At 55.5% G+C, this 24,880-nt stretch overlaps 1 protein-coding gene and 1 pseudogene across 9 annotated transcripts; both read right to left on the bottom strand.

Moving 5' to 3' along the window:
- Positions 1-383: 383 nt before the first annotated feature.
- Positions 384-2,940, bottom strand: LOC133628635 (pyridoxine-5'-phosphate oxidase-like; annotated as a pseudogene).
- A 1,146-nt stretch (positions 2,941-4,086) lies between these two features.
- Positions 4,087-22,458, bottom strand: LOC104561693 (transcription factor Sp2). 9 transcript variants are annotated; one of them, XM_062016521.1, is made up of 9 exons: positions 22,126-22,343; positions 21,376-21,456; positions 20,382-20,547; positions 11,367-11,445; positions 9,853-10,858; positions 8,749-9,049; positions 6,514-6,688; positions 6,239-6,432; positions 4,087-4,950 (listed from the first exon to the last, which is right to left on the bottom strand). In XM_062016521.1, the coding sequence occupies exons 1-9, from the start codon at positions 22,171-22,173 to the stop codon at positions 4,850-4,852; spliced, it is 2,151 nt and encodes a 716-aa protein (XP_061872505.1). In that variant the 5' UTR covers positions 22,174-22,343; the 3' UTR covers positions 4,087-4,849. The 9 variants fall into 9 exon arrangements, with proteins under 9 accessions (XP_061872505.1, XP_061872506.1, XP_061872513.1 ...); XM_062016522.1 differs by lacking the exon at positions 21,376-21,456 and having other exon boundaries at positions 22,126-22,342; XM_062016525.1 differs by lacking the exon at positions 6,239-6,432 and having other exon boundaries at positions 4,892-4,950; positions 22,126-22,346.
- Between the last annotated feature and the right edge of the window lie 2,422 nt (positions 22,459-24,880).

Below are 24,880 nucleotides of genomic sequence, written 5' to 3' on the forward strand. Positions count from 1 at the left end.
TTGCAGAGTTCTGGCTCGAACATAAGACACAAGTGGTGGCAGAAGTGGCAGGATGAGGGCAGGGGGTTCACTGAGGTCTTTCTTGATCCCTCCATGATCATTAACATGATTAATTAACTGCCAGCAGCACCAGGAACAGTGGCTCCTCTTGGGCTGGTGATGAGAAGCAAAAGGTCTCTGGGACCTGCCCATGCCAGGGAGAAGCAAAGGGGGAATAGGGTCTCTGGGGCTGAAACAGAGTTCCCCCCAGCACCACTGGAGCTCAACATGCATCTGGGGCATGAGCAAGGTCAGGCCTGTTTCCTGGGGCATGATGGGGGACAGAGGGGACGGGGGAGTTGACAGAGGTGACGTTCTCAACACGGCCAGAGACACCATCAGCCTCATGGGGCCAAGCACTCGAAGACCCATACGCCCTCTCCCCAGTGCATCATCTCTCCCAGGGCAGCTGAGCCGTCCCGCTGGCACCGGAAGACGTATAGGCGGTTGCTTTGGCCCTGCCAGAACTCTACAACCTCTGGTTGCAGGATGTAACCCCCCTGGCACAGAAACATGGGGCTTTAGGGGGGCTCCCACCAGCTACAGCCCCTTGCCCGCAGTCCCCCCCCAACTCATCAGTGCTTCAGCACTGTTGTCTCCCAGTAGTGCTCCTCCAGCTTCACGTCCTTCTTCCGGAAGTACTGTAGGGGGCAGGTGCTGAGGGTGATGGCAGGCGCAGCAGCCTCCCATCTCCCGGCCCCCGCCGTGGGCTCAGAGCTGACCACTCACCTCCCTGTCCGCAATGACGGTGCTTTGCTGGCTCATCACAGCCCCAATCTGGCTGCTCTTGGAGCGAGAGTGGAAGTACAGCTGAGTCCTCCTCTGGCAACCACTTCACTGAGCCCTCAATCCGAACCTGTGCCAGGCACCATCAGCCCAGCTCTGGCCAACAGGCACAGAAGGGGCTGCTCCTGAGTAAGGAACCATCCCCTACCCTGACTCTTCTCCCCAAAACACGGGCACTCATCCCATCTCATCCCCAGGGGCTGGGACTCATCCGAGTGTGACCCCCCCCCCAAGGCGGGGAGCATCCACTGCCTGACATCATGCCGAGGACCCAACCATGCTCCCTCTGCTCCCCCTGAACCCCCATCCCTAAGGGACCACCACTCACCTGCCGGTTGAAAGGCTCCCAGTAAAAGACAATGAAGTGAAGGGGTTGGCGTCCTGAGGTGGAGGGAGGAGTGGACAGGAGAGAGCTCTCAGCGAAGCAGTACAGGACAGCTCCGGCTTTAAAAAACAGAGCGCCCGCGCCTTAAAAACCAGGGACCCACCTGCACGCACAGAAGGGCGTGCGGGAGCCTCAGTCCCGCTTCAAAGCCACCGTCCCCCTCAGGGATCTCCCCTCCCAGCCCTGGCGTGGCCGCAGTCCTCACCAACTCCTTCCCCTTACGGCTCTCGTGGTTGGTGAAGAAGCGGAAACCATCCTATCCGAAGCTCTTCATCAGCACCATATGGGCCGAGGGCTTCCTGTCCCTGCGGCGGGAAAGCGGAGGCGGTGACAGGTCCGTCCCCCCCTCCCGCTGGGGGACCCCCGGCCATGGTAAAGAGGCAAGCACATGGCACCTCCGGGCAGTCCATGGCTTCCCCGAACCAGACTCCAAACTGCTGGATGGGGTCGTGGGAGGCCAAGTGCTGCTCCTCGAAGGCCTGAGGACGAGGGCACTGTTAAGGGGGGGCACGGGGAGATGTGGGATAGCGTGAAGGGGGATACCCTGGCCCCTGGGGATGCTGTAAGGGGGGCACCCTGGCCCCAGCCTCATGGTCACGGACAGCTCAGGGTGAGCTCTGTCCTGGGGGTGCAGCAAGTGCAAGGAAGAGGACTTCCAGACTTTGGAGACCGCTTCGGGGGGTCATCCCAGTTCCAGGGGCATAACCAGCATGGGGGAGGGGTGTCACTCTGTTGACGAATCCGCAATCGCGAAAAACTTCTCTACACAGGAATGCAGATAAGCAGGCACTTCTTTATTATGCAGCGCTGGGAAACACAGGGGATGGCTCCTCCATACGTGCTTCCTTGTTAGTTACCATTCTCAGGGTTTTTATACATCTCAAACAAAAGAATCACATTTGCCAACACAAGCATGCATAAAATGTCCATCTATCAATTTAGCCCTTCACCTTGATTGGTTCCCAACAAACACAACATTTCCAAAATCACAGTGACTGGTCAAAAAAGACAAAGTCCCTTTGTCTTAGTAACAACTAAGGTAACAGCCAAGGTAACCTAACAAATACATTTACCAGGTGGCTGAGGTAACAGGTCCCTATCAGGTGTGGTATGTCACTCTTGCAGTGTGATCCTTATGTGATTCAAATGAATACTTACTTAATCAATAGGTGTTGAGTTATTTGCAAGTGCTTCGCTAATTGATTGAACTATTACTAGGTGATTAACAAGTGCTTGACTTCTTCTTGTGATGATAAGTTAACTAAAATAATTGTGTATCTGCAACAACTCCAGATCCAAGGTCATTACCAGCACGAGGTGGGGGGGGGGGGGGGGTGACCGCAGCCCCTGGGGACAGCCTGGGGGGAAGGTGTCACCCCAATTGTAGGGGTACAACCAGCACGAGGGGGGGGAATCACCCCAGTTCCAAGGTCATTACCAGCACGGGCGTGTGGGAGGGTGACTCCAGGTCCTAGGAACAGCCGGCGAGGGGAGGGGCATCCCGCCCCCGGGATCCGCGTCCCCCGTCGCCAGGCCCCCGTCCACACCTCCGCATCCCCCAGATAACTGTTCCATAGCGGCCGACGGGAGCGGGCGGAGACGAACCATGACTCCAGGCCCCGCCCCTTCCCCGCCAGCCAATAGTGAGCGAAGAGGCGCGTCCGCCGTGGGGAGGGGTTCGGGGCGCTGTCAGCCAATTGAAGAAGGCGAAGGGGGCGGGGCGATAACATCCGGAAGTGGTGTCGGGGCTGTAAAAAAGCACATGGAGAGGCTCTTAAAGGTACAGCGTCCCCAGGGGCCGAGAGGGGCCAGGACAGGGCTGGAGGCGACGGCACTGGCGAGACGGGGATCCAGGGGCGACGGGACGGGGAACAAGGGCTGACGGAACACTGTGGGGACACGGAGAGGTGGGGCAGGGACTTGAGGGACATGGAAGGTGGGTATGTGAGCCGACACAGGCAAGACTCAGGAACAACCACAGAACCACAGATAAAATGCCAAGAGCAAATCTATTCTCGTTACCTCACAATCCAGGGGCTCTCCAAAACTGCACCCAGGCAGAGGCATGTAAGTGAGGACACAGCACCGCAGAGATTGGTCTTGCCAGCAACAGAGCAGAAAAGCAAAGACCTCGAATCTGCTGCTTTTCTCCTATAAATCAGGGATTAGGTTTTCAGGTGTAATTTTCCACTGTGCTTTGATCCTTCCCCAGCGAGGCAGGAATCTCGAGAATGTCTGACAGGTGCCTCTGAGTCCATCTAAACTGATGAGTTATCTGAGTTATCTAAACAAGGATGTTCTAGTTGCCAAGCACTCAGGGCTAAGCAACAATTAGCATCATTGATATCTATGCTTTTTGACACTCCAGCTGCAGGTCACTTGAGCGTGTTTACAGTCCTCCTGGCCAACCTGCTGTTATGTTCCCACAGTGGGGATGGGGTATTTGGGTCTGGGGGATGCTGTGACATCCGCTGTGGGGATGGTGACAGGGGAGGAGGGGTGGGGGATGCAGGAACAGGGAATATGGTGTGTCCACCCACAACCCAGGACTGTTTTCCTATAACTAAGCTGGTTTCCAGCAACATTTGAGATTCCTGTCAGTAAACCCCGTGGCCTTCCCACCCACGCAGAACCTCTCCCCTCCAGTTCTTTGCCACCATGGTTGGCTCTGGCTGCACGTCTGGCCCAGGGCCACCAGCCAGCTCGGGAGGGAAAGGACCCTGGGTGGCACATGTGGCCCTGCATCTGCCTCAGGAGACTAAATTTATTCAGCAGGTGGCCCCACAGGCCCCGAGGCACATGAAGCACGAACAGATTTGTCAACTGTCATCCAGAAAACAACCTCAGGCAGTTTACAGATAAAAAATAAAGTGGATTTGTTTAATTTAAAAGCTCAAAAATAACAAGCCATATGTTTTGTGTTTTTTAAAATATCTAGTAACCACAAAAGCAATATAATCTATGATACAATGTACACTATACACAGGGAGCAGCACATGGGGGAGGGGGCTGAACTCCCCAAATTCATAAGGAAAAATGCCACGTCACTCGGAAACACAAAAACAGGGAGAGAAGATAAATCTGAGAGAAAAATAAAAGCAAAAACCTGTCCAGTACAGGAAAAGAAACATTGGGAGAAAAGGGGGCAAGAAGATGGGCAGCATCTTACTGAGGAATTAAATAAAGATTAAGAAAAGCACACAGGACCCAGAGTGCTGGGGAGCAGGGAGCATAAAGCAAACATCTCCATAGAAAAAAGGGGCCTTCCAAAGGGTGATAGGAATATTTATAGCTATTTATAGACTTTAAATATAAAGTAGGAATGTGCTGTGGAGCCTCTCCCAGCCCACCCGTGCTGTAGCTGGCCTCTCTGTGCCCAGCTCCTGGGCTTTGGGCCACCAATGGGCCACCCCATGGCCCTGGGGACCTAGAGGGAGGGTGGGGGACCCGCTTGGAGGGTCAGCCCCTCGCTCCCTTCACCGGGGGCTGTCTCAGATGGTGCATGGGAGGAAGGGCAGGCGGATGTCCCTGTGGGCTCTTCTCCACGGACAGGGACATCGAAGTGCAGGATCAGTGCGGGCCTGGTGACCCAGCAAGGCCTGGCCACAGAGGTGGGGAGCTGTGGGGCAGCTACTGGCCCTACAAGTTCTTGGTGACCAGGTGGGTTTTGTAGTGTTTCGTCAGGTGGTCACTCCGCATGAAGCGTTTCTGGCACTGCACACACTCAAATCGCTTGTCACCTGCAGGGAAGAGCAGCAGCAGTCAGACATGGCACCTGGCGTGCCATGGCCCTGCAGCATCCTCATCCCCCTATCAGCACCCTCACCTACTGGCTTTTGTCCCTGTGCTCCCCAAAACCAGCCAGTGGGGACAGCAGGGATTCCCTAGGGTGGCAGTGGCACCCCCATGCCAGGTCCACTCTTCATCCCAGCCCCTTCTCATGGCACCTCCATCCCCCCCACCACCTGAGGAGCCTAAAGCCCCCAGACACCCACCTCAAGTCACAAAATCACAGAATGACAGAACGGTAGAGGTTGGAAGGGGCCTCTAGAGCTCATCAAGTCCAACCCCCCTGCCAAAGAAGGTCCACCTAGGCCAGGGGCACAGGAACGTGTCCAGGTGGATTTTGAAAACCTCCAGAGGAGTCTCCACACCCTCCCTGGGCAGTCTGTGCCAGGGCTCCCTTACCTCAACAGTGGAGAATTTTTTCCTTAAGTGGAACTTTTTGTGTTCCAGCTTTTGTCCATTACCCCTTGTCTTATCACTGGACACTACAGAAAAAAAGTGATGCCCCATCCCCTTGATATCTATCTTTTAAATACTTGTAAGTATTAATGAGGTTCCCCCTCAGTCTCCTCCAGACTAAACAGCCCCAGTTCCCGCAGCCTTTCCTCATAAGGAAGATGCTCCAGTACCCTGATCATCTTGGTGGCCCCATGCCGGCCTCTCTCCAGAAGTTCTCTGTCCCTCTTGAGCTGGGGAGCCCAGAACTGGACACAGGACTCCAGAGGAGGCCTCACCAGGGCAGAGTAGAGGGGGAGAAGAACCTCCCTTGACCTGCTGCCCACACTCTTCTTGATGCATCCCAGGATGCCATTGGCCTTCTTGGCCACGAGGGCACGTTGCTGGCTCATATTCTGTTTATTATCAACCAGCACTCCCAGGTCTCTCTCTGCAGAGCTGCTCTCCAGCAGGTCAATCCCCAGCCTGTCCTGGTGCATGGGGTTGTTCCTCCTCAGTTGCAGGACTCTGCACTTGTCCTTGTTGAACCTCATGAGGTTCCTCTCTGCCCAACTCTCAAGCTGATCGAGATCCCACTGAAAAGTCCCTCAGTCCCTCCCAGAAACTCAGTCAAATCACAAGGACAACTCGCAGCAGCCCAAGATCACCCCGTTCCTCAGCTCAGCTCAGCTCAGCTCAGCTCAGCTCAGCTCAGCTCATCTCCCCTCGTCTCCCACTGAGCTCGGGACTCTGCAGGGGCTGAGACAGGACTCGGGGGCTGCCCCAGGGCAGGAAGGGGCCGCAGACCTGTGTGCGTGCGAGCGTGTCGCTGCAGCTCGTCGCTGCGTGTGAAGCGTTTCCCGCAGAGCACCCAGTTGCAGACGAACGGCCTCTCGCCCGTGTGCAGGCGGACATGAGCACGCAGCAGTGAGGTCTTGCGGAAGGTCCTCCCGCACTCAGGGATGTGGCAGATGTGCCTCTTCTTGCCTGGGTCCCCTGGCCTGGTGAGGAAGGGGGCAGGTGAGGCATGGGTAAGGGCTGGGAGCCCCATGGGGCTGCCCTCTGGCCTGTGCCTCGCTCACCTCTTGTCGCCGTCCTTGCAGTTGGGGCAGGTACACGCCATGCGCCGCCTCTTCTCCCCGGGCTGAATCTCTCCCGACAGCGCTTGTTCCATCTGGAGCTGGATCTGGGTTGGGCTCAGGCCGCTGATGGTCAGGTTGTTGCTGGACACATTCTGCACAGTGAGCTGCTGCTGGCCTGAGGAGAGAAAGGAGGACGGGGAGGGAGGGTCAGGCTCAGCTCCACCACTCCCAGTGGGCTGTGGCACCCGACGCCTCCATCCATGCTCTTCACGCGTATCCTGCCGAAACCAAAACCCTCCAGAGACTGGAGCCAGAACAGCCCAGGGCACGAGGCCATCAGTTCCCCATGCAGCACAGCCCCAGCCCTACCACGTGCTGGTCCCCACGGGGGGCCGGTAAGTCCCTTTTTTCTGAATATACTGTGCGGTTTTTCAAAGTTTTCGGTTTGACCCTTCGGGGTGGGGAAAATCGGCCAAAGAGGAAACAAAAAAGAAACTTTGAAAAAACGTGCAATATATTGACCAAAAAAATGGGACTTACCCTGGACCCTAAGGGCTGCTCCGTGCTCGGGCGCTGGGGGAGGCGGCAGCCTGGGCCTCGCACAGCGCCCGGCAGCTGTGTCAAGGCTGGAAAGAAGAAAATGGGGTCAGCGTCAGCAAGTGGGATGGTGGATTTGGGGGCAGCAGGGAAGGAAGAAGACGAGGAGGGGGAAGAGGAGGAGAGGGAGGACGAGGAGGGGATCTGTCAGTGGAGTCAAGGGGAGGCTGGGATGGGGAGCACAGGCAGAGCAAAAGTGCCACCATAGCCACTGGCAGGTAAAGTGCGAGGCTGAGGGTCAGGGCAGTCCTTTGGCAGCATGGCCATGTCCAGGATGTCCCCAGGCTGAGACCTGATTCAACTCATTTCCTTCACAGGCAGCAGCCAGCAGTTTCACCCCCTGGCCTTGTGGTGTGTCACGGGGCCACACTGCAGGCAGCAGCATCATCTGCCTGTGGCATCCCCCCAATGCCTAGGGCTGGCCCCACATTTCCACATGAAGCAGCAATTAAATCCCCCTTGGAAAGCAACACCAGCAAGGATGGCAGCCTGTGTTTTATGCTGACATTGTTCAGTTCAGCACGAAAGAACAGCTTCCGACTGCAAAAGCGAGCTGGGGCTGCTGCTGGCTCCTGTTGAGAGTAACCGCCGCTTGGCAGCAAGTCTGTCTGGATTGGAAAGCAAATAAACTTCCCTCAGACACAGCTTCCTCTTCTCAGTCCTCTGGGCCTGGGCTGGGGAGGGTTTGTGGGGCAGGAGGGGAGGGCAGAGTGGCTGCTGGGACACATCTGTCCCAGTGATGCGGGGCCAGATGTGCACCAGGGCTGTCTGTGGCTCACGGGCCACTCAGGCCACTGGCTGAAGGCCATGCCTGGCTATGTTTGGCTTAAGGGAGATACTTGTACCATGGAGGAGAGAGACTGGGCTCACTCTCAGGGAACAGTGACATAGCACCGCAGAGCCTGTGTGTGAACGTGCCTCTCCCAGTTTGGCTACTAGAAGCCCAAACCAGTGGCCATTGCACCCAGAGGATGCAAGGAGGTGTCCTGGCCCCTGGGGTAGGGACTTCTGGCCCAGAGGTGCTGCAGGAGGCAAAACCCTGGTGTACCATGTCCCTCTGCCTGTCTGGGCCCAAGCTCTCTGAAAAAAAAGACACTCAACTGGTCACAGGGCCCAACCCATCCCCCACTAATAACCCTCCCTGATCCAGTGATTGGTATGGGCTCAGAAACACCCGACAGAGCCACCACTGAGTCCCTGTGATAGGCTTGGGCCTCATGGGAGCTGGAGGAACTGGGGACATTAGAATCATAGAATGGTGGGGGTTGGAAGGGCCCTCCAGAGCTCATCCAGCCCAAGCCCCTGCTAAAGCAGGTTCCCCTCGATCAGGGGGCATAGGAACATGTCCAGGTGGGTTTGGAAACCTCCCAAGAAGGAGCCTCCACACCCTCTCTGGGCAGCCTGTGCCAGGGTCCCTCACCCTCACAGCAAAGAAGTTTTTCCTTGTGTTTGAGTGGAATTTTTTGTGTTCCAGCTTATGTCCATTACCCCTTGTCCTGTCAGGGGCTTGTTCCTCATTCAACATTCAGTCTCAGGGTCTGAGGGTCTACAAAACTGTCACATCTGCAAAGCTGCAGCTCGGGGTGAGGGAGTTGCCATTGTCCTGCCCTGCCTACCTCCCTCCTTCCCTCTGCCCACCTCCACTGTTGGTGATGGTGACAGGCACACCCTGGACCTGCACGCCATTGATGTTGATGGTCTGCATGGCCTGTGCCGCGGCTGCCAGCTGCACCGTGTTCAGGCTGATGATGCCTCCAGCCGGGGCAATCTTGGGCAGGGGACGTTCCTTCCGTGTGGCCAGTTTCTTGCTGTTGGCTCCTGTGCTGGAGCTGCGGAACACAGGGCTGCTGCAAGAGGTCCCAGACGGAGCCACCGTCATGGCCGGGCCTTCCTGGAGCAGCAGTGTCTGCAGCTCACCCGACTGTGTTTTGATGTAAACCTGAGGGAGGAGAGGAATGAAAGCAGCTGCTGGAGCCAGGCAGGCCTCTCTCCCACCCTCCTCACACAACCCCAGATCAATGGTCACCCTCTCAACATGGCCCCAGAGTTGACAGTTGCCCTCCCCACACAAGCCAGGAATCCAAGCCTGCAACAAGCCAAAGAGTGGGAGGAGTTGCCCAGGCATCTGAAGGCCCTTTGTGTGCCTCCTGAAGAAAGGTCCTGGCCTTGCACAGCAGCAAAGGGCTGCTCTGGCCCTGGTTCCCAAAGGCAATGCTACAGACACAGTCCCAAGGGCTGTGAGACTCATCTCCAACCTCCCTCTGTCTCCTGAGCAGGCCAGCTGCTCCTGATCCTGATGGCACAGCTGGGACATGGCGTTCCTACAGGTCCTGTGAGAGCTGGTGGGCAGCAAGGGAGACTTCATACACCCTGGGGAGGGAACTGCTGCGTTCCCAACCCTTCTCAGGCATCAGAGAATCTTAGAATGGAAAAGCCCTTTCAGCTCCTGGAGTCCAAGCCCTACCCTCACACTGCCCAGTCCACCACTGGCCCTCAGCATCTCAGCTCCACAGATTTGCAATAGCTCCAAAGATTGACACTCCCCCACCTCCCTGGGCAGCCTGGGACAGGGGCTGACAAACCTCTCAGGGAAAACGTTCTTCCTAAAATCCACACAAGTGGTGCCTAAACTGTATGCCAATTTGAGAATATCTGGCAGCTCCCAAACCCTTCAGCTTTTGAAAGCCTAAAAAAGTGAGGGCTCAGAGGAGCACCAGGGCACAAGGACGCAGGAGGCAGTACCTGGGTAGGAGTGGGTTCAGTGGTCTGGATCTGGAAGTTCTGGGAAGGTTTCTGGGGGACAGTGGGGAGGGTGGCGGAGGCGGCCTGGACCACACGCAGGGCCTGCTGTGGGATCTGCACCACCTGCGGCTCCTGCTTGGGCTGCACCACCTGCACCTGCTGCACCACGGTCGGCTGGCCCGAGCCCGGGCTCTGCACGATCAGCAGGTTGTTGCCCGCCTGGATGATGTTCTCCGCCATCGTCTCTATTAACACCGTTTCCACCTGCTCGGCCACGGCCATGGCCGCTGGCTGGGCTGGGGACAGGCTTTTCTTCCGAGGCTTTTTGATGGGCTTCGTGGGGCTCTCGGTGGGGAGCTGAGCCTGAGAGCCCAGCTCAGTCACCAGGTTGTTCATGGGCAGGGTAAGAGTCACGTTGCTGCCACCGGCCAACTTGACCACGCTGCTCGTGCCCTGCACCAGGGAACCTTCGGTCTTGTGCACTGGAGCCGGTTTGATGGGCACGGGCTTGTGAGAGGAAGAGGAAGGAGTGAGGATGGCTTGATTTGTGCCCGGAATAATCTGGATCTGGTTGGTAAGGTTGGGCTGAACCTGGATGGTCTGTCCCGTGGCAGCCTGGAGCTGGGGCACCACCTGGTACTGGATGCTGGCAGAGGAGCGAGTACCCTTGTTGATGACAGTTGGGTTCTGGATGGCAAAAACCAGCTGCCCCCCAGGATAGGAGGCACTGACCTGCGAGCCCTGGATCTGGAAGAGGTTCCCTTTTGATGTCACGATCCCAAAGCTGTTCTTGCCAGAGCCCAGAGGGACAGGAGCAGGTTTAATGGGGACGAGCTTGCGAGGCGTTGGATGAGGAGGGGCAGGAGTCACAGCAGCTTCCACTGCAGGGGGACCGATTTTGCTACATGTCGCTGCGAGGAGGGCCAGAGGAGACGGCTGGGAGTCCTGGGGAGCCAGGGAGGAGATGGGGAAGTCAGAGACAGGGGCTTGTGTCCAACGCCTGGAGCTTGAGTCGGCAAAGGAAAGGGCACAGGCTACTGAAAGCAACCCAGTCCACACCAATGAATCAGCCCTTATTAAGGGAACTGCTTAATTACCCATTGTCCGTGTGCCTATGACTCACCCTCATCACACCAGGATGGCAACTGCTTTTAAATCCTCTGCCTACCTTCTTACAGCTCCTGTAAAGCCATAAAGCACCCTGCAAGTCTGCTGCTAACTATCCTCCACTACACACACCCCGGAACATCATGAGCAGTTTTAATTGCAAGATAACCTTGTAATATCAGCTGCCAACATGATTCAAGGGGTCCTGACAAAACACACCGCAGGAGAGGTGAAACAGCACGGAGGAAGGGTTGTGGTCAGGGCTGGGAACAGTCTGGAGAGCAGCTCCTTGGCCCATCCTGTGCCCAGCCCTCCTCCTGAGGCTTCGGTGGAGGGGCCGGTGGGGTTGCGGGACCGTCCCTCCCCAGCATGCGGTGAGCCGCAGCCGTCCCGTGTCTTGCACTCACCTGGGTGCTGGAGGCAGCCGGCTGCAGGTACTCGCTGGGTCTAACGGCTGCAGTCGTGGCCATGCTGCTGTGTCCTGATCTGCGAGGAGGAAGCAGAGAGAGGGAGGAATGAAACCAGGAGCAAAAGCCGAGAGCGTAGCTCCTCGAGGGACTCTCTCAGTGTCTCCCAAAATGTCACACCCGCACACACACCTTCGGGGGGGGGAAGGGGGGATACAAAGAGAAATCTCACCATCTCATTACCTTCTCTCCCTTTTTCCTTTGACCCATGCTTGCCCCCAAAGGAAAACACTGATTACAATGTACGTCCTCTTCTACCTTCATCCTGGTACTGCCCGAACCCACAGGCACTGCCCCCCCCGGGGCTGGCAGACCCCGACTGCCCTGCCAAGCCCCGCTGAGACTGATAGACCTCTGCTACCCTGCCAAGCCTCTCCCCAGTTTCAAAACAGAGGCAGGCATGGCCAACGAGACAACTGCTCCTGGTTTCCCAGCTCGCTTGTTTTTCTAACTTTGGAAATCCAAAAAGTCAAGAGTTTTGGTACAGAATGGTGGGGTTTTTTTGAAGGCTGGAAAAATATTGTTTCAGTTGTTTTAGTATGTTGTCAGTGTCTGAGTGTTTGTAAGTCGCTACATACATGAAAAAGAACACTTTGGAGAATAAAAAAAAAAGCTGCTGATGCTGGCTGGAAGCGGGAGCTGGAGAGGAAGCCGAGTTGCAGAGGATGCGGATGGGCAATGCCGAGCAGGCGGAGTCGGGCGGGGGGTACAGCGCAGGATGATCAGGGGAGAGTGGGAGGGCGCGACCCCGTGTTAGGCTGGGCACCATCGGGCACGAGAAGGGAGACAAAAGAAAAAGAAAACGCAGGAGAGAGTAATACCGACTGCGCCGCTGGCGCCGGGGACGGCACAGAGTGAGCCAGATCCCCCCCCGCCCCTTCCATCCGCAGCCGCAGCCGCAGCCGCCGCCGCGCAGCCGCTTCCCGCGCCCGTTAAGTTTCTCCGGAGTGCCCCCCCACACACACCGCGCGCCGACATCACCGGCTCTGGCCCTCACGGACCGCTGGGCTCGTCCTTTCCATCCTCAATCCGTTGCCTCAACGAGTGTAAAAACTGTTGGCCGTGATGTCATGCATTTTGCTGTAAATGTGATGATGAGTAGTGGTTTTCTTACAGTGGAAATTTTCTAAGGTGTCAGGAATGGAACTTGGAAGAACAGAACATTTTGGCATTGAGAAGTCAGTGACACAGTAAAAAAAAAAAAAAAGGGTGAAAACGGTTTATAAAAAGTGTTTTGGACTCATTGGTGAAGGATTCTTTTTGATCAGGAGTAAAAAAAGGATTTTGTCATACTGTTGATGCTTCAAATGATTGTGGTAAATGGTTTTAGGCAATTTCAACAGCCCAAGCAAAACATGTGGCTTACACTGGCCAAAGCAATCAATCAGTCTACAATATGTTTATCAATGGCCACTCCAGATAATCCTTTTTCTACCTGTTTGGTGGGAGTTCCATTAGACGTGGCACAATGGCCTGTACCAAATGCACTAAAAACAAATGCCTTAGTTAAGGGTAATGGCAAAGTTGACAGTTGGGATTTGATCATTTCATGGTTGCCAACAATGACAACAGAGCCACAGGAGTTAGAATTATTGGGATCTATAAAGATGGATTTTTGTGTTATGTTTAATTTTACCAGCAATACCAAAACATTTGAGACAGAATGTGGATCCCATCCTGGGCGTGTATAAGAACACAACATCTCGGTGCAATTATACTTCACCAAAAAGACCCAGGTCTAGTCTTGTGCCTGTACAGTTACCAAAGGGAATTTTTCTGATCTGTGGGGACCAGGCATGGCCTGGAATACCCTCAAGATCACAGGGGGGATTGTGCAGTTTGGGACCACTGACGATCTTGACGCCTGATCACACAATGATTTGGAAACATTGTCGTCCAAAATTATTTGTTCATGCATTTACTAGCAAATGTGATGACCATGTTACCCTTTGGTCTCCCTCAGCAATAATAGCAACTAGTATATTTGCTCCAGGTGTAGTAGTATCTGCTTCATTAACTCAGCTACGCAGATTAGGATGCTGGCTTAGCAAACAAAGTAACCAAACCTCAATAACATTAGAAGGCTTGATTAGTGATGTAAGTAGTATTAGACATGCAACCTTGCAAAATAGAGCTGCTATAGATTTTTACTTTTAGCACAAGTGTAATAACTTTGTTTGTCAGCTATGCTTTTTTTTTTTCAGTATATAAAAAGAAGTTTACCAGGCATGAATTGCTCAAAAAGAAAAAGGGGGAGTTGTGGAGGAATTTCTGTGTGAAAGAGGCCATGGCCTGGTAACAGTGAACAACCCATGCTTTGAGAACTAACGTGCGGATTGTCCTTGAGCTGCTCTCAACTGTGAGAAAAGAAGAAGAAAGAATGCCTACATGATAACAAGCTCCAGCAAGGCAGAGGCTGAAGCAGTATGTGAAACCGCAAGGCTTATCGCAGAAAGCGCAGCTGGCTTTTAGAGAAAGGACCAGTTAGAAGTAGTGTAAACATGCCAGCTTTGCTGCTGATTATAAAACTCTGATGCTTGTTAGTAAAATTGGAGTTATGACCTAGAAAAAAAAACAATCAAAAAAAACCCCAAAAACCAACCAAAAAAAAACCCCAAACCAAACTGTTTTACAGTGAGGGAGACAGAGCAGTGGAGCAGGCTGCCCGGAGGAGGTTGTGGAGCCTGCTCCCTTGGAGATCATCAGGACCCACCAGGGTATGTTCTTGTGTGACCTGCTCTGGGTGAACCTGGTTATGAGGAGTGGGGGGTTGGACTAGGTGATCTCTAAAGGTCCCTTCCAACCCCTAACATTCTAAAATTCCATGATTCTATGATCCAGTGACCAATGGGGGCAGATATGAATGGGCTCCTGTCATGGTTTGACATGAGAGCCTTTTCTGGTAAGGGGGAAGGGGCTGTAAAGATGGCTCCTGTAAGAAGTTGCTCGCAACTCTCCCCAGCTCTGAGCCAGACCCACTTCTGGGGCTGAGCCAATTAGACGCCTCCACAATCACTTTTTTGAGAAGAAGCCAGAAGGGGAGGTTTCTTCCTCCATTTTCTTTTCTTCTTCTGCCTCTTCTTCCTTCTTCTGGCTGGTGGTGGTGCACGGAGCAGGAACGGTGAGAGAAACAACCATGCGGACTCCAAGGTCAGTGATGAAAGAGAGGAGGAGGTGTGCTGGAGCAGAGACTCCCCTGCATTCTATGGAGAGAACTGGTGAAGCTGAGATTTATTTTCATTTCTTTAAAGACCCCGCATCAGTGGTAGAGACTCATTTTGATAATGACCCTGTATCAGGGGCAGAGACTCATTTTGCTAAAGCTGGCCCCAGACCAGGGGCAGCAATTCACTTCATTAAAGGTCCTGAGACAGGGGCAGTGATTTTCTTCTTTAAAATTATGGCCGGAGCAGGCCGTGTCCTGAGGAAGGGGGCCAATATCCACAGCTGTAACTGTGGGGAGGAACCCACAACAAAGCAGCTCATTAAACTTATGCCCAGAAGAGGCCTTGTCCCGAGAGAGGGACCCTGTAAGTGCAGAAACTGTAACTGTAGCTAAGATTCCACGCCAGAGATATTCACCAAGGACTGTGTCCCGTGTGAGGGAACCTGTATCGGCAGAAGCCACAGCTGTTGGGAACAACCCACACCAGAGAAGTTCATTAAGGACTGTGTCCCAGGGAAGGAACCCTGTGTTGGAGCAGGGGAAGAATACCAGAAGTCGTCCTCATCTGAGAAGACAGAAGCGGCAGAGCCCATCTGTGAGAGACTGACCACATTCCCCACTCCCTGCCCCCCTGAGCCGTTAGGGGGAAGAGGTAGAGATATGGGAAGCAGTGAGCTGGGCCTGGGAAGAAAGGAAGGATGGGGGAGGGAGATCTTAAAGTGCTGGTTGTCATTTTCTCATCATCCTACTCCCTTTTTGCTTTTATTCCGTTCTGTTTCTTGTAGAATAAACTTTCCTACTTTCCTCTCTAAGTTGAGTACTGGAGTCTGTTTTGCCCAGAACCATAATTGGCAGCGAGCCCTCCCTGCTCTTGTCTCAATCCACAACAATCTTGCTTGTCTTTTTACTCCCATTTCGCTGGATCCTCCGCCATCCTAATGAGGGTGGGGGTGAATGGGGGCACCGAGCGAGAGACTGTCGTGGTGCTGCTGTGCTGGTTGGGCCAAACCATGACAGCTCCCTTAGAAACAAAGGTTGTGAAGGAGCTGCATGGACTGTAAAGACACACGTTTACAGATGTCTCATCAAAGACCAACACAGCGGCAGTGGTGTGGAAACAGGGAGACAGATGGGAGAAAATCTTGCATACTGATGTCACAGAATCGGTGCAATATCTAGAGCCCAAGGCTGTCGCCCTTGCCCTGGAGGCAGGGCATTCAACACCACTCAATATCATCACCAACTCAAGATTCATCGCTGAATTAGTTCGACAATGTGCACAAGCCATTTGTGCCTCTACTAGTATAGCAGACCTCATATTGAATGCTTTACAAACTCATGCTGCCCCCTGCTCTATTGTACATATCAACAGTCACACCAATATTCCGGGGGCTTTCACCGAAGGTAACCAAAAGGCAGATGAAGCAGCGACGCATGTATGGCCTATCTCTGCCCAAGAGGATTTCCCAGTAGCCAGACAGCTACACGCATTTTTGCATTGTGGAGCGTGGACTCTACATCATCAGACCAAGATCCCTCTCCAAGTGACAAAGCAAATAGTTGCTGCTTGCCCTCAATGTGCTTCGGCACTACCATGGGAAGCCGGAGTTAATCCCCGAGGGTTGCTCCTGAATCAGATCTGGCAAACAGATGTCACAATTTATGAGCCTTTTCGCCCCAACCATCACCTCCATGTCACCATTGACACCTGCAGTGGCTACATACTAGCTACCCCCATGTGCCAAGCCACAGCGCGCCACGGGATCAGGCACTGGCTACAATGTATAGCCATCCTAGGATGTCCTGAGCAAATCAAAACTGACAATAGGCCTTGTTACACCTCCCGTGTGACACGGGAATTCTGTTGAACCTGGCAGATCAAATTGGTTACACGGTATCCCTCACAATAGCCAGGGACAGGCGATCATTGAACGCGCTCACGCTACTCTTAAAGTACAGCTCAGCCGTCTTAGGGAGGGGGAGAGCATGGGACACAGAATTACCCCCATAGGCAACACAATATTTTAATGCACTGTCTGTACGCCCTTAACCACTTTGTTCAAGGGTCAGGACCCATATCGGCGCAAGCACACTTTAGGGAGCAAGAACCAGTAGCAGTAGATAAATTACCGGCAGTCAAATTATGGCAAATCGACACTGGGGAGTGGGAATCAGGGTGGAAGCTTAGATGCCTGGGCCAAGGGTATGCTTGTGTAGAAAAGGAGGGAACCCAGCAGTGGGTCCCAGCAAAACGAATACGACCAGAGATATGAGTCTAAAGGTCTACTGAGTCTCTTTTGCAGGTTGACGTGTTCTTCGGAGTGCTCGCCATGACGCAGATCCAGCTGGGGTCACTCAACTATTGGCGAGATTGGACAGTGAAGTGGAACACGACCAGCACCTGTTTATATCTGGCTCAGCTACCACGTGTGCTGGGCAGACACGTTATGTATCAGCCCCTGCCACAGGATGCTGGAGTCATCGAGCTTAGGGAGGGGGAGATGTTGAAGGTGTCTGGAAGATCTCAGGTTGCAACGCGAGAGGTGGAGGGTACAGAAGAGGCGGGCACGGGGTGGAGTGAAAGGAGGTGCTTGTGATAAAAGCACATGGTGTAAACAATTAGTTGGAATAAAGCATCATCCATACTGTGTATGTAGTGATCTTGTCCCCTCAGCAGGGGTGGGCTGAGTGATCCCTGCGGGCGGCCTGGTGATGTTGCTGGTAGCAGCAACAGAGTGGGTTTTGCTGTCATCCTCTCTTGATGCTTCCCTCGGGGAGGGGCAAGTTTACAATCTCTGATGCTCATGGCTTCTGCCACCCTGAGGCTAAGACAGATCTTGCCACTCAGGCAGCTGCAACTGTTTCTCTTGGAAGGTTTCAGACAGTGATGCCAGGGAAAGAGACTTCTAAATCCTCACCGTTTGCTAAAGCTTTTGTTCTGGACTAGAAACACATTTCACCCTCAACATTCCCTTTGGCAAACTCCCCAGTCACCTCCACCCACAGTCCCTCTACAGTTCAATACCTTGATAAGGTTTGCCTACATAAAGTGCCAGGGAGAGCTTGTCTGAGCTTAAATGCTCTTTATCACCTCTGCTTACAATGTCCTGGGAACTACAGACTAGGAACTACAGCTGTCTGAGGAATAGGGATGCTCAGGGTCTCTGAAAGGCAGCCCCAGGGCTGCTGAGCCTGAGGGAAGCCAGGCTTTGGCATTTACAGACACTTGGGTGGCAGGAGCCACGGGCAGCACTGGCAGAGGACGAGTAGCACGATGAAGATATGAAGTCCCAGCTGGTTTATAACTCATCATACCAGCCCAACATTAATGGCTGTGCAAGCACAGCGAGGTGGCTTTTTGCTGCTTACAGGGAGCAGGTAAGAAGCCCATCCCAAGACTGCAGCAGAGGGCAGGTCTCTGGCTCTGGGTAGGTGAGGTGAAGATCTGGCAGAGGCAAAGCCACAGTGGAACCACTCCATGTTGGCCCGGGGAGCTGTGGGAGACCTGGGGCAGGACAAGGGACTCTCCAGGTGGGAAAATCAGGTGTGGAGTTTGTTTCAAGGGGAGCAAACGGCACACTCTGCAGCACATCACTGTAAAGGCTCAGCAGCAGCACTTGCAACAGGGGCAAGAGCCACCAGGCATGGCTGAGGGGCACCAGGCCAGCACCTGTCCTCAGAGAGGGTGAACTTGGCCTTACTTGAAGCAGCATCTGTGGAGCGGACAGGCAACAGGCACATCCACAGGGGGAAAATAAAAGGATTCTTTGATTTTGAAACCATCAAGAGGCACATGTGCTGCTGTCAGTTGTCACATCTTACAGCTGGCAGAAAAGCCCTGCAGCAGCTGTGGTGGGGTTAGCCCCTGTCTCAAAGCTCAGGTGAAGGCCCTCAGCTGCCCCACACTCCTCAGCTGCCCCTCAGCTGCCCTGCACCCCTGGCCATCCCACACAACACTGCTCACACCAGAAAGATGCCTCATCCCCGGGAACATGAAGCCTTTCACTGCACGGAAAGGCACTAAGAAGCCAAGTGCTTGGGCCCTGGGCCAGGTCACTTGGGAGCTGGGTGTCTGAGGGTGGGCAGCTCATCCCACACACCAGCACAGGCTCCACAGCTCCTCTCCAGGCACCACTGAGGTTTTCCCAGCCCTGCTGGGAAAACAAGTCAGGCCCTCTGGAGCCCCAGGCGCCTGGGATGGCACAGCATGGCAATTACTTGCCCTTTTCCCTCGAAGCCACTTGCTGTGGCAACCTTCCAGAGCTGAAAAGCCCCAGCCATGGGCACCCACTGAGCCAGCTTGCAACAAAAGGGACGCTTTCCTCTCAGAAAGCTTGTACGGCTGGAGAAGTAGGGCAGCGCAGATGATTAACAGCCCTGGCTGCAAATAAGAGCAAGGCTCAGCTGGGCAGAGACGTATACCAGGAGAGATCCCATCAGTCCAGGCAAGTCGATGAGGATATGAGGGGAGAAGCCCTGCACTGCTGGAGTGTAAATCCCTGCACGCATTTTGCACTGTTTATGTCCAAATCCAGCAGCAATGGTTTCACACTCCAAGGGTGTAACACACCTCACAGCTCAGTGAAACCAGGCAGGTACCAAAGCTGGTAGTGTTGCAGATACACAATTATTTTAGTTAACAACTTATTATTACAATAAGTAGTCAAACACTTGTTAATCACCTAGTAATAGTTCAATCAACTAGCTAAGCACTTGCAAATAACTCAACACCTATTGATTAAGTATTCATTTGAATCACATAAGGATCAAACTGCAAGAGTTACATACCACACCTGATAGGGATCTGTTACCTTAGCCACCTGGTAAATGTATTTGTTAGGTTACCTTGGCTGTTACCTTAGTTGTTACTAAGACAAAGGGACTGATATCTTTTTTTGACCAATCACTGTGATTTTGGAAATGTTGTGTTTGTTGGGAACCAATCAAGGTGAAGGGCTAAATTGATAGATGGACATTTTATGCATGCTTGTGTTGGCAAACGTGATTCTTTTGTTTGAGCTGTATAAAAACCCTGAGAATGGTAACTAACAATGAAGCACATATGGAGGAACCATCCCCTGTGTTTCCCAGCGCTGCATAATAAAGAAGTGCCCGCTTATCTGCATTCCTGTGTAGAGAAGTTTTTTTGCAGATAGATTTTCAACAGTAGCTTCACCCTCTTCCTACATGGGGCCTCTCTGGACCTGCCCCAGGGGATCCAGAGCTGCCCTCCGGCCCCCTCTCACAGACACATGCTGCTGAACTGGCACCTGCTCTGCTTTACACACTTATCCCTGCCCCACGAAGAACTTGCTGAGGCCTTTGGGTCCAGTTTGCTTCCCTGTAAAGCCCCAGCCAAGCCTCAAGAGGAAGAGGACTCTCCCTCAAGGCAATTAAAGAGCACTGATTAATGATGTCCCTTTTATGGCCACCTCCTCTTCCTCCGCTTGTCACAAGCAGTTTGGTATGGAAATAATCTCCCTATAGACTGGAAACAGCAGCCTCTGCACCCCTTGGCTGCCTTCACCCCTGTAAACAGGGCAAAGGACCCCAAAATCCAGTACTTTCTGGCTGGGGAAACATTTCCTTTATTACGTTCCTCCAACAAGCACAACCAAGACTCACTCCCGACACATGGACCCAAGCGCCCTGCGACCAACCATCTGGATACTTCCTTCGAGGAGCCCTAAAAAAAAAAAAACAAAACCACAACACAACCACGAAAACCCCCAAAACCCCCAAATGGCAACAGGACTCGAGCAACAGAGCTATAGGAAGAGAAAACTTACCAACCGCGCCAGCCCCTGAGGCCCCATGTCCAGGCAGAGGAAGCGCCCGCTCGCAGCCGGCAGCACCCACTGGTACCAGCACGATTGGTAGGTTTTGCTCAGAGGCCACTCCTTCGCTGCTCACAATTTTATTTACTTTGGAAACTGTGTCATTATCTTCATTATTCTATAAGAGATATAAAGGGGGAGAGATGGGTTGTGGTTTTGGTTCTTTTTTTTCACACCTCACCTCCCCCCCTCATTCTGAAGCCAGGACAAGCCCCTTCTCATCGGGGAGCTGTCAGGGAATCCTTTGCAGGCTTTCAGCTGAGCCTGAGACAGAGGCAAACACTGCTCAGAAAATTCCTGCCAGGCCCCACAGCCACAACCAACATCCCATCCTGCAACTCAAGCAGCTCAGGCACCTCTAAGCAGCTACAAAACTCCCTTTCTGGGGTGGGTGAGGGGTGGTCTGCCAAAGTTGTGTCTACTTTTGAGCACAATTTCAAGCCCTATCACCATGACACCCTTGTTGCTTTCTCACAGCCTCCTGAGAGAGGAAATTCCACATCAATTCACAAACAGGCCACACACCATCACCTAGGAAGTTCTGCTCCCCCAAAATACCCTTCCCATCCACCTGGCAGATCTCTTTTGGGTGTGTGGGGTGAACATGATCCTAACTTTCACCACTGGACAAACATAACCCAAGTTATCACCAATGTAATTAGCATCTTGAGCATGAAGGCCCCTAAAATCCATGAAAGACCTTGGCAACTGCATAAAACTGCTCAGGATTACCAAGCAAAGCACAGTCATGAGGGGAAAAAAAACCCACCCGATGGTCACAGTCCCATTTGTCATGGCCATGAACAAATACTCAAAGCCAGGCAGAAAGGAGCAAAACCACCTGTGGATTTACATATTAGCAGCAGGAAATCAGGCAATGTCTTGGAATAAACTGCCTCAGATCTCTGTTGGTGGTGGTTTAAGTCTTGGTCTGGCTCCAAGGTACCTGTGACAGACACTTGCCAACATCGGCTTCTTTTCTCCTTCCCTGATGCTGGGGGTGGAGGGGGAGTAAATTCCCTGGCGCCTTGGTCGCGTTTAAGGAGGAGTAAGAGGAAGAGCAGCTGAACTAAAGGGAGCCAGGACAGCTGCGCGGGCGCTCAGCGGAAGGACCGGCCCCGGAGAGGAGGAAGCAGCTCCCCGGAGAAGGAAACGGAGGTATTGAGGAAGCAAGTGGGTGGCGGGGCAGCCTCCCCCAGCGCGACGACAGACCCCCCCCTGGTTGCAAACTCCCAGCGGCATTAACCCGCCTCCCCCCGAGAGGCCCAACTCCAGTTGCACTGCGCGCCCCCGGAGAGCAGCGAGAGCCGCCGCGCTTCTGCCCTTCCCTCCTGCACCCGCAGCCCCAGGACAGCTTCCCCCGCTCGGTCCTACGGCCTCGTACGGCCGCTGCCCGAGGGGAACAACCCCCAACCCCTCCCCGCGTCCCGGGAGCCGGAACGTCCTCCGTCCCCAAACATCCCGCCCCCTCCCAGCCCCCTGCGTCCCTTCCCAGAAATTGTGGCACTTCCCGCCCCAGCTCTCACCCGCAGCCCCCGGCCCGCACGGGACAACACGGCCCCTCACCGCCCTTCCCCCTCGGAGGGATTCCCAGGCCCGGGCAACCCCGCGTCTGCTCCCCGCCGCCCGGGCCCCTCACCACGGGCACCTCCAACCCTCTGCACAGCCTGGACCAGGCTGCCACGCACGGACGCACCTCAGCTCCCCTAGGCCAGGCAGCCCCGACATACACCTTCCCCTCCATGTACCGGGGCACCCCCCCCCCCAGCTCCTCCTAGCGGCGGCAGTCCCCGGGGAGGCGGGCCGAAGCGGCGAGCCCGCCCGGGCCCCGGAAGCGCCGCCCGCTCGGCGCTGGGGGAGGGCGGGCCGCAAGAGGCCGCACGCGCCTTCCGGGCCCGTCGCCCCCGCTGCTGCCACCACCCGCGCCGCCGCGGCTCGCCCCCGCCCGCACAGACCGGCCCAAGCGGCGGCAGCGGCTCCGACCCCCTCACGGCGCCATCTTCCTCCTCCGGGGCTGCCCGGGCACCACCCTGGGTAACCCGCCTCTCGGAAGCCTCTTGGCCAATCCCCACCCGGCTTGCCGGTGCTCTGGCCAACAGGAGGCGAGATGCAGATGACTGACCAATCCACTACGTTTACTGCTTGATGGGCAGCACGATAGGACCCGTGACGGAATGACACCTCCACCAATGGGCGCAGACCTCCGCGCTGACGGACGGAAGCGGAGACCCAATGGGAGGGCAGATCTGTGATTGACAGCACGACTAGCCAATGGGAACAGGACCAGCCTATCGCTATTCACTGACAACCCTCTAGGTGGGGAAGGGTGGACTTCCTATTGGGCGGGAGCCACCCGACCGTGCCTCTTGATTGGTCGCAGCCTCCTTGATTGATAGATGGAGGAGACAATGGGAGACGAGAAGTAGCCGAGCTCTTGGGGTGCGGGGGATGTATCGTTCTGCACCCCTCCCCCCGCCAGCCCCGTGCTCCTGGGTGCCCCGGGTTGAGATCCTCTCTCCTTCCACGGTGCCGGGGACGACATCGGTGCTGCCGCTACCCAGCGATCCCCCAAACCCGGGGCTGAGCCAGGACCTCCTGGGGTCCCGTGGTTGAGCCTAGGCCGGGCCTCACCTCCCCTCCTCCGACACAGATGGAGAAACTTAGTGTGTCCCCCACCTCCCCGGCCCATCACCCACCCTGCAGGCTGCCGGGACGCCCGTCACCGTCCCCTCGGGTCAGCGCTCACCGGCAGAGGTGGCGTGGGGGCCAGCACCCCGGGGTGCGATTAGTGGGGGGCAAAAGCAGGGGGCGATGGGACCCTAAGCCTGGTGGCCGCCAGCCCCACCGCTTGTGAAGGACCCGTTCCCCCCCCGAGGGTGGAGGGTGCCTGCAAGGGGTCGGAGTGCCCCATCTCCCTCCAGGAATTGGGATGGTGGGGTCCCGAGCCCCCTCAGTGGGCTTTGGGCTGCTGCAGGGGGGTGTCAGGGTGCTGGGCTGTGCAGTCACCATGCAGGGGTCAGGGAGCCCGGCAGCTGTGACCTACACATCCCCACCCCGAGCTCCCCGCATTCCCACCTCCAGGACCACCCACCACCCCTCGCAGGCGAGGGGCCACCGTCCAATCCATGAGGGGGGGACCCCGTGGCTCACACCCCCCGAACCGCCCCCTCCTCTCCGTGTCAGCCCTGCCAGGCCCCGGGGTGCCCAGCTGGCTCCAGGCCCCACGGGACCAGCACCTCCCACTGGAGCCAAATAATTGCTCGGTGCTTTGTTGTGCAGTGTCTATAGCCCCGTGGCCTTCATTTGTGGGAACTTGCTATGGCGAGTGCCTCCTTTTTAATTACCTCCCCTCCTCATGCTCCTGTTTATCACTGCCTGGCACCGGCGCCTCCGACCCCCGCTTCGGCCCCCGGCCCCCCTCCACCTCACGTGGGGATCTCGGCGGCACATCTCGAGGTGCGGGGGCCATGCTGGGGTGGACGGAGCAGCCCCCATGCCTGGTTCCTCATCCCGCTGCGGGGCAAAGCTGGCGACAGCCCCGGCCCCGACGCGGCAGGTGGAAGGGGAGGGTTGGGGCTGGGTGCCCGGCGGGGTGCTCTGGGTGGGGGCCGCCCACGGCCGTCCCCAGGACCCGACTCCGGCCAAAGCTCGTAAATGCTGCGGGAGGCACCAAAGCCACCGACGCTCCCGATCCTGCACCGGTGTGGTCCTACGTGTGCTGGGGGCACGGGGACACACACATGTGGGACGTAGCTGTGGCGTGGGGGTGCCTGGCCCCTGTACCCCGCTTCTGACCCCACAGCCCAGCACTGTGGAAGGGACACCCTGGGGTCCCCATCCTGCATCTCCACCTTCCGGGGAGGGAACCCCAGTGCAGGGATCCCCACGGAGCAGGCTGCACCCCAGCTGTGCCAGGAAGAAAGAAGGGAGTGGGGATGGCCCGGCAGAAGGACCCTGGGCAGCAGGTGGCTGGCAGGAGGCAGCAGTGCCCAAGGGCCACAGCCTGTCCAGGTGCCCATTCAGCCCCAGCTCTGCTCCCAGTGCTCCCGCCCTGGCTGCCAGGGCCAGTCCCAGCCTGCCACTCCCTGCCTCAGTTTCACCAGACAGGCAGTGACACCAGCTTTCAGCTGCGAGCCCAGCGGAGACGTGAGCGCTGGGACGATCGCTGTTGTCGTCCCTGGGAAAGAGCCATCCCCATGTCCCCAGCCATGGAGAGGAGGGAGGATGGGGACACAGACTTGTGCTGCCAGACAGGGGACAGGGACACACAGGTTGGCAAAGAAAGGATGGGATGGGGACACAGGGACAAGGGTCTGCACAGTGAGGCAGGGGCCAGGGGCTCAATTTGGCACAGCAGGGATGGGGACATGGGGACAAAGGGATATGGTGAGATTGGGATGGAGGCACAGGTGTGCCCAGAGAGGCAAGGAACAGGGACACACAGGTTGGCA

Source organism: Colius striatus, chromosome W, assembly GCF_028858725.1.
Source record: "Colius striatus isolate bColStr4 chromosome W, bColStr4.1.hap1, whole genome shotgun sequence".
Classification (NCBI taxonomy): Eukaryota; Metazoa; Chordata; class Aves; order Coliiformes; family Coliidae; genus Colius; species Colius striatus.